This window comes from Egretta garzetta, unplaced genomic scaffold (genome assembly GCF_000687185.1).
Source record: "Egretta garzetta isolate BGI_Z169 unplaced genomic scaffold, ASM68718v1 scaffold448, whole genome shotgun sequence".
Classification (NCBI taxonomy): Eukaryota; Metazoa; Chordata; class Aves; order Pelecaniformes; family Ardeidae; genus Egretta; species Egretta garzetta.
Genome location: NW_009260497.1, coordinates 2,091,639 through 2,101,139, shown reverse-complemented (window position 1 = coordinate 2,101,139; position 9,501 = coordinate 2,091,639). Strand labels below are relative to the sequence as shown.

At 45.4% G+C, this 9,501-nt stretch overlaps 1 protein-coding gene across 3 annotated transcripts in view; it reads right to left on the bottom strand.

Annotated features, from left to right (window-relative positions):
- Window positions 1-6,772: 6,772 nt before the first annotated feature.
- WDR53 (WD repeat domain 53) overlaps window positions 6,773-9,501 on the bottom strand; it is a 5,664-nt gene continuing 2,935 nt past the window's right edge. For all 3 annotated transcript variants that reach the window (XM_009644440.2, XM_035900030.1, XM_035900031.1), the window contains one exon: window positions 6,773-7,818. In XM_009644440.2, the coding sequence (XP_009642735.1) occupies window positions 7,231-7,818 (588 nt within the window). In that variant the 3' untranslated portion in view covers window positions 6,773-7,230. The remainder of the gene's footprint in view (window positions 7,819-9,501) is intronic.

The following is a 9,501-nucleotide window of genomic DNA, read 5'->3' as shown; positions in this document are numbered from 1 at the left end:
CCTCCCCTTGCTAGCGGCCCTCTTCCGCCTCACCCAGCCCGGGCAACCGCGGCGGGGCCGGGGAAGGGCCTCCGCCTCGCCGCGGTGCTGCTGTTTTCTTGTCTATCGAGTATTTCAGCCGTAAATAGTTACCGACGGATCTTGCCGAAAGGCAGCCTGGCTAGAGGCTGCTCCCCCGGGCGTGCGGAAAGCCAGAGCTGCTCCAGAAACCCTGGGTTGGAAGGTGGAAAGGCTCAATACGTGCATTAACAAAGCCTAACCTGCGTGCTACGAATGAGAATCTTCTGGCCTGATTTAATCGGAGAAACTAATCACAGCGTTAATTTTTTACCCTCCACTACTGTGGGACAGTTATGCAAACAGACTTCATGTCCCTGCTCTCTTGGAAGCGGCATGGCTGTTTTTAAACCCCATAAATATTTCATAGGCTGTGTGGTTGGGTTGGTTTTTCAAAGAAACAATTTGTCAAAGGAACTGTCGTTTTTTTTTTCCTCATGCTGCCCGTTTCTGAGGTAAATAGCAATCCCAATGGGAAAGGTAAATACATTGGTATGGGTTGCACAGCCTCATGTTGGGAGTGCGCCTCCAGTCACACCGGTGTAACCCAGGTGGGCAGGATGAGGACCCTCCCGTCCCTCCCGTGCGCTCACCTCTCCCCTGGCACCCACATCCATGGGGGGCCCTGGCTTATCTCCTTCTCCAGCATCTCGGCCTGCAGCTCAAACTTCTGCGCCAGTTTCTGCAAGCTCAAGTCCAGGTCTGTGAACTGAGCCTCCAAGGTCTGCAGCTTGGTTTCTACTCTGAGGGATAGAAAACAAGGGCATTCCGTAAGGACTTGGGTATCAGCAGTGGTGCTCTCTTCCATGACAGTGGGTGACGCTTATGTTGCACTGTGAACAGCTCCAGACCCCGTTCTGAGGGTCCTCCCAAGCTGTATGAGAATCACTCCCTGCAAGAAATGAAGGTTTTTTATATGGCCCAGGTCTTTTTGGCCCTTCCCTGCTGCAGAGGTCTTACAACTTGTAAATACAGATGCAACATTTAGATACATCTGCGGGTCTCAACCATTTGCAACAACATTAGTGGCACATTTTTTTTTTCTCTTAAACATTTTGAGGTGATTTGTGCTTTTACTTGTAGTATCATCATCTTTGGAACAGTTTCCATTTGACCTTGAGCAGAACTTCTTATTCTTCCTCAGATTAAAAATTATGCAAATAATAAACAAGCCACCCGCAGTGTTGCCCTTCTCTCATCAGCTCATCCTGCGCTGTTTTTTCCCTTTCGTAGGATTCCCCTTCTGCAGAACAACTGTGCGATAAGATGACCGTAGTGAAACAGCCATAAGAAAACCACTTCAGAGCTGGTATCTATTAGCTGCTTTTTCACTGCTCAGTATCTGTTGCATTTTTCCTTATTAAAAAAAAAAAACAAAGCAAAAACCAAGAAAAGGTGCATCTTTGTACTCCCTTCAGTTATAATCCTAAAGGTGAGGTTTTGAGTTTGAGCTACTCCACTCCGCTTTTGCTTAAGAAAACTGCCCACTTTAAAAGCACTCACTGTGTTTAGGGATGAAGTAGGAGGGAATGCAAGTATTTATGCTTCGTACCCATTTGCTGCTCTTTACTCGAGAAGCAGGGTACACTGGGCTTCCGTCCTCCCAGGGCTGCTTTTCATAAAAGCAGTTTTCTTTACATTTGCCTCAGTTCACTGATTTACATTGAGGTGTGTTCTTGAGAATCCCAACGATCTCAAAGCCGTTGAAATATGAATCATTCAAAGCTCCTTCCTGAATACAGAACAAATATCCTGGTACTATGTGCTTGGCAAGCGATTCACCAGCAAAACACCAGCTACCCCTTACAGACTTTTGTGATTTTTCTTTGCATTTTACTGGCAGAACCTCAGGTTAAATGAAAACCATGCCACCACTAAATTATATTACGGGCAAGACCCTACGTTTTTATCTATAGCCTCTCTTTCTTCATCCCCAATTTGCTCCACTGCTGCTGTGACTATTCGAATTGTATTGTTCTAATGTTTAGGGAATTGAATTCTGAGTTGTGGCCTTCCTGTGTTAAACACTGTATAAGGTCTTTACCCTGTTTCATAGAATCATAGAATGTTCTGGGTTGGAAGGGACCCCTAGAGGTCACCCAGTCCAACCTCTCTGCAGTGAGCAGGGACACCGCTAACTAAATAAGGTTGCTGAGAGCCCCAGCTAACCTGGTCTTGTTTGTTGTGGTCCTGTTTTGTTTGTCTTTGGCTGAGCTAAAAAAAAAAAAAAAAAACCCCCCCCCCCCCAAACAAGCAAACAAACAAACAGAGGGTAACTCTAGGCTGTATAAAAAGCACATTAAATAATTTACCAATGGTTTTCCCTTCTTCCATGGTATTGTAAAGCCTGCTGTTTTAAGAGAAGGATCAAGAATGCCATTGCTTTGCTAACAGCAGCTCCCCCCTCTACCTGCCTTCCTCTGCTCCTGCTTTGGGCTCTGTCTGCAGTTGAGGAGGAAATAAAAAGGCATCAACATTTTTCTAAGTCTCCATTACCTTAATTCATTATCTGGCTGGCAGCTTGTGCAGATCCTTGTCTAATGATTTTCTGTTGTTTCCTGAGGCTTAGGAGACTTCCCGTGTCATCCTAGGACGGCTGCTTGCATCCTGATCTCACTTCAGTAGGACTTACCTTGCTTCAGCAAGGTTTTTATTTCTCAGAGTCTCCTGTCCCCTGCTGGTTCACAGGTGAGATTTTGAAACTGGGCATAGTTGTTGACTGGGTGTTGGGTTTCAACTAATCTTCGTCCACTGTGTTGCGCATCATTCCTGGACTAACTTTTGGGGGGAGCTTCACCCATTCAAATGTTATTTATGTGTGCACACTTGCCCTGAGAATTTTAGGACTAAAATAGAACTTTAATTGGAAAATTGAGCTTGTGCAACATAGAAATGCGGCTAGTTCAGAAGATTTGGAAGGGCTGATATGTTGTAATGTGATCGAGTCTTGTCAACAGACCAAGTGTGTAAGTGGAGGTGAAGTGGGTTGATACTTGCTGTGAATGAGTTTCAGCTCCATTTCACACCTATAGCTGCGTGAGCAGAGAACAACAACGTAATAGGATGCTGCAATGTGGCAGCGTAGAAACCCCAACAGTAAAAGGTTTGGGAATAACACGGTGTGAGCACTCTCTGAGAGAGGGGAACTGGTGAAAAATGAATGTATTCTTCGAGGTTTGCTGGGTGGATGAAGAGTGCTGTCCTGGGGGCAATGCTTGCCTGTGAATTGCTCCCTGACTGCAGCTTTTTATCAGGGTAAATAAGCTTCCTAATGGCCCATTCTTGCAAGCTTTCTCCTCTACAAATAACAGTAAAAGTTATCAAAGAGCTCCTCACCAATGCTACTATCAGGGCTGTCGCTGGTTTTCAGCAGCCATTAGGCTTTGAAATTTGACCAGGTTTAACCTTCCAGCACTTTTTTGATAAGGGGTATATTCCCTGTCTGTGAATTACTCTTGTGTATTTTTAAGCCTCTGTAGCAAACATTTCATCATTTGCTAATTTTGCTTCTAAAAATATCTGTTCAGTTACACCATGGTACGTCCAATCTCCATAACTAATCTTGCTAATAAGCTTTTTGTAAATTCTGATAGAATCGGTGCCACTGTCTCTTGATCCAAGTTGTGAATGAAACACGGATGAATGGATTAAACCTCCTGCTTTCATCTCAATCACAACACTTTTTCCTTTAATGTAAGTGAAGTTACCACTGAGCGGGTGACCTCTGATGTCCGTCTAGCGTATGCCCAAACCACATCCCTGCTCTTTACCAGAAAGCTTTTAAAGTTCTTCTCTTGTTAACATACAGAACTGTACTCGGGAGATTTGCCATAAGAGATCTAGCCCTCCCGCCGTTCTGAAAGCGTGGTTGTACGCCCAACCTTACTTCCGCTGCTCAGGCATTTACAGAAAATGACATTTTTTCATTACTTGAGAGCCGTCACATGGTTTTTTTTTTCCAGGCCAGTGCAGAGCCTCACACTTCTCCACAGCTCTTCCTATACACTCACTTCACGGTACCAGTCAGGCACACGCTACTTCACTCACTTTCCCCGAGACTTCATTTCACTTTTTCTTTCAGGAGCAGTTCCCATGTTTCTGTTTCTCTCTCTGGTCAACTCTCCAGCATTGTTTTTTGTGGTTACCATCATGTGAATTGGGAGTCATAAAAGCCATTGGGGAACAACACCAGTATCTCGACTGGAGGAGCAGTCTCTTAACAAGTCTATCAGCTGGTGCTTGATACCGTCTGCACAGTACCTTAAAGGTAGTATATGAAAAGCCACATGTGAAAGTCCACTGAGAGGGAACACTGTCTCGCCTGTCTCTAACTGTGGAGGATTTCACACCCTTTTTCAGCTCTTCTTCCTGAAGAGCTGTGCTCATGGCTTGCATTTGACCCCATGATTGTTGTCTGGTTAGAGACACCCTCTACCAGCGACTGTGCTGCCGCACTGCAGCTGAGCACATGGAGCGGTGCCAGCAGGGGCAGCTCAGGCTGGATTATTTTACATGAAGCCAATGAATCTGTCGGTCAGGCTTTCCTCTTCCCAGTACAGGCTTTGAAAATGGAAGGTAAATCAGTGTCACCTATCTCTCAATTCCTCAGTGACAGTGATTTTCTTTCTTTAAACTTACAAGAAAGGTCCATTCTCAGGTTTTTTTTGTTGTTGTTGTTGATGATAACCACGTACTTCCTATCTTCAAACCCTCCAGACTCTGAGGCATTTTCCCAAATTCAGTTCATCCCAAATCTCCCATCTACAACAGTAGCAGGGTGCAAACCCCAATTTTCCGTTACCCATAATCACCCGGCAATGCTTCATGCAGCGACAGGCCTTTGCAATTGCGCAAATCCTGTAGCAAACCGCCGGGACTAGCAGTTTGCAGGCTGGCCCAGAGCGGCGTGCACGAAACAGCGCAGCTTGTGCCTCTGTCCCCCTTCCCTCCCCAACAAGTAAAGGAGAAACAGAAGACTGCTCATGAACCTCTCCTTTCCCACATACACACAACGTATATTCACATCCTCTCTGTTACCCACGAACATTTCCAAGGAAGCACAGGTATGTTGTGCTAACGGATAGTCTTGTCCCCTCTCCCCAGCCCTCTACGCCCCTCATCCTTCCCTGTCCCTTAGCGCAGCACCGGCACAACACTTCAGTGACCTGTTTAACGTCTCGTTCAGGGAGCGCAGAGAGATGCTGGCTTTAGCCATCCTCCCGGAGAACACGAAGAGAAGAAATCAACGCTGGAGCAGGCTTGATCCTCCCTCCTGTAGCAGGCAGCAACAAGAGGGACAGGGGATCTGACTCCCGCGGGAGGTTGTTTGTACCGAGGCTTTTTATAGACTGTATATCCAAATATAGGCCATAGATGCATGGGCACATGCTGGTGAACATATCACGTACAGAACTATGCATCTGGACGGCTTCCTCTGACCCGTTGATCCTGTCTGTCTTCATACACAACATTAATTTAGGGTGCCTACACTGTTCTGCTTTCTTTGCTGTCTTTTGGCTTCATTCTGCCATCGTGCCCACTGGGCCAAAGCCTCCTGCTGTGAAAGACTACACAAGCAGATTACTTTTTTGCCTTTTTTTTTTTTTTTTTTCCTGTTTAAAAGGTATGATGGTAAAATCCGACTTGGATGAGAGTGAGTTGTGTTTGGTTGCAGGGAGCTGCTTTGAGCTTGAAGGATAGCTAAACCAAGATGGTTGGAATCTTTTCCATAAAGGACGGACTGGCTTTCAAGAGCTGGGTATGCAAAAAAAGAGCTGAAAATTGTTCCAGCAAAAAGAAAAAAGAGAAGGCAGATAGGTAACCTGCGTCTCGTAACAGCACAGCTGGTGAAACAAGACAGCACAAACCCCGCATCAGTGAAGCAGATCTTCAGCCAGTACCAGGCATTCAGTTTGGTGAAAGGTTAAGGACAGCCTGAGGAAAAAAAGCTTTTTTTCTTGTAATTATTTGCCCATTCCATGAACTGAATGTGTCCAGAGCTGCAGCATTCCCACTTAGTCACATTCTTCCCACCTTCAACGTGCAAATTAAGAGGTGCTTCCAGCAAGGCATAACGGCCAAGTTCTGCTGGTTGTGTTTCTGAAGCTTTGGGAAGACAGTGGAAGTATTTAGGTAAGGAGGAGCAGTGCCTTTGGCCCTTTGTATTCTTCCTGCAATGGGGTTTGGCAATACTAGAGTAAGGATAAGCACAAGGGAGCAGTGAGAGAGAAAGCATTTATTAAGACAAGTGTAATAGTTATTTTTCCATGGGATAAACAACTAAACGCATAAGACCGCTCACCCACCAAACAGATGCAAACATTTCCCCCTGCTCTTTCACTTACTGCAGTGTGAAAAAATCCAATTGACAATGATTGTTTAAGAAATTTGATTACTCATTAGTTAGTTGATGCTCCTCTAGTCTCACATGCAGCTGCTGACAAACTAATGAAAAATATATTTCCACTAACGGCCAGTTTATGCTGACTGTGACGCAGTTTAATGGGGAGAGTTAAGTAAAGCACTGAAATAGTTCAAAATGCAAGGAGCTAGGACAAGAGGAAACGGCCTCAAGTTGCACCAGGGGAGGTTTAGGCTGGACATTGGGAAAAATTCCTTCCCCGCAAGGGCAGTCAAGCACTGGAAGGGGCTGCCCAGGGAAGGGGTTGAGCCCCCACCCCTGCGGGTATTTAAAAGCCGTGCAGAGGAGGTGCTTAGGGCCAGGGTTTAGTGGTGGGATGGCAGGGTTAGGAGAACGGTTGGGGTTTTCCAGCCTAAACAATTCTATGAGCTCAGCCAGTGACTGCTCAGCATCCTCATTTAGCATTGTGGGCGTCCCCGTTAGCGTGAACCTCTTCCTCCAACCTTAATTATGTCAGCTTGGCCATGAGTTAGTATTATCCCTAAATCTACTGAAACCCATTTCACTTAAATTCTAGAAGCAAACTGCCAACCCTGCAAGAAACAGCTGCAGTGAATACCAACAGTCACTGAAAAACATAAGGCAAGGCCAGTGACATCACGGGTACTCGTGTGAGTACGCAGCAAATCCCTTCCCCTTCCGAAGGCCACAGCAGGTTTTGCTGTTCAGTTCACTGTCCACAGATGTAACCGGGCTCATTTCAAACACTCCAAGAAGTGGTTTTCCCCCAATTTCTCTAAACATCTTGGCGTCTAAGGTTCCGGCAATGGATACACAGATACTGAACTGCTCTGATCAGCAACTAACACTCTCCTTGAGCCTTTGATCTCTGCACATGAGATCCAGTTCACCTTCTCTCCGTGCTCAATGGTTAGCTTTGGTAAAACTCTAGCATGTTCGTTTGAAGCCACTTTGTTGAGCTTTCTGTCTCGTCTGGTGGAAGCAGGTGCGTGGGCCTTCCTTCTCTGGAGAGATTCTGGTGGACTTTTCTGCTGCTTCCCAATGTCACTGCTGACGTCCCAGAGCAAGACTTTCCCATCATTTCCTCCAGTCAACAACCAGTATGTTTCTGGCATAAAGAGGACTTGCGATACTCCCAGGCTGTGACCGTGGAACTCCAGCTCACGTTCAAACTTGACACCGGTCACTCTGAATATTCTGACTTTACCATCTTGAGCTCCGCAGCCAAAGATGTTGCCACACGATGCGACGGACAGGGAATGTGCAAGCGGTGGGTTAAAGAACTGGCCAGCTGCCTGTGGACTGTCTTCCTCTGCTTCACACTCCTGCAGGTCTGTGGTCCACAGGGGACGAGCTTTCTGCAGGCTCCACAGCATAACCTTGAAAAGAAAAGGTATGAATCAATTAATTTGTCCATTTCTTGTTTTAAGTAAAACCAGATCTTTCACTAACAGCAAAAAAACCGCAACTACACTTCTTGCTCTAGGAAAGCAAAGGCTATGCGTGAGCGCAAGGGATGCAGGACGTGTTGTGAGGAGCGGTTGAACTTCACCCGATAAATACGGCAAACCTTTATGGCATGCTCTCCAAGCCCTCATACTGCCCTACTCCGCAGACTCAATGACTCAGACCTTTAGACCGCGAAATGGATGAAAAAGCCGCTCTAAAATGCTTTTTGCATTCATCTCAGCAGTAGTAATCACATCAATCACATCAATTATTTAAAAGGAGGGACATGGAAACGCTAGCAGTAGAGAGAGATCATTATCATTCTGAATTTTAGTTCTGTCTCTGCTACATACTTGTCCTAAAATAATCACTTCTGTGAGCGTGTTTGAAAAATGGAACAGCAAAAGGCAAACAGTAGTTCAGGCCCTCGATCTTCAACAGACATACATACACGTATTTTTTTTTAATACCCAATGAGCAGCTCTGGTTTGTGCTATTTCCCTGTCGAGGTAGGGCGTGCTTTTTCTGATGAGATGGGGGGAGGCTGTGCTTTTAGACTTCCTTTGAAAATGCCACCCCACCTTCAAGCCCCTTGTGAAGCAATAACTATGCCTTCAAGTGCACCTCACGATTCTCAGACAGGAATTCAACCATGATAGATTTACCTTGCACCCGTTAAAAATAATTCCCTCAATATTTTTGTAGTATCGGAATCGACGATGACCATTTTCAAGGCCAACAGATATGAAAGCACAAGTCAGTCTAATGCTGTACTGGTGTGCTGTTTGCTTTTTCAATCAAAGCTTTAATTTGTTATTAATAAAGATCCTCCTCCACTAGTCATCTCCAGTAGAAAGTACAGAAGTCTTTAAATGTGGGCCACAAAAGAGTTGTCACACTGGCTATGCATTTCTGGAACCCAAATCACACTAAGACATGCAAAATATGTTGTTTTCCTGTCACTCTTCTGTTTTGGCAACTGCTGTTGCCGCTTTGTTAAAACGACTTTGCTGCCGATGAAAACTTTCTGTGACAGCTGTGCAGAGTAAATCAGAGTTGCTGTGTCTTAATGCTCAAAGCAAATACTCCCGTTTTCATCACAGACAGCGCTGCACCAGCTTTATGAATTCATCAGGTGCCAACAAGCTTTCTGCAAACAAAGTCTTTTCCGTCCTCCTGGCATTTTCCCTGATTCCACAGCACGCCTGAAAAAACACCAGCAACCTAAATTTCAGTTCTCATCAGCTGCTGGCTTTGCTGCGGCTTTGACATGCGAGCTCAGAACTCGTTTTGATGCTTGTAGAGCTTGTAACCTGTCCAAAGACATGCTGCAGCACAGCATCTTGGAGTACTGCAGCTCTGCTGCTCTTTGTGAAATGAGGTATCTTAAAGCCAGCCTCAATGCGGAAAAAAAATGCTCTTTTCATTGTACAAAAGCATGCTAACAAACTCCTACTATTTTGGGATACTGACTTTCACCTAAAAAACTCCTTGCCAAGCTACAGGAAAACATACTAGAACTAAAAAGCCACAAAATATCATAGAATCACAGAATTGTTTGGGTTGGAAAAGCCCTTTAAGATCACCAAGCCCAACTGTTCCCCTAACCCTGC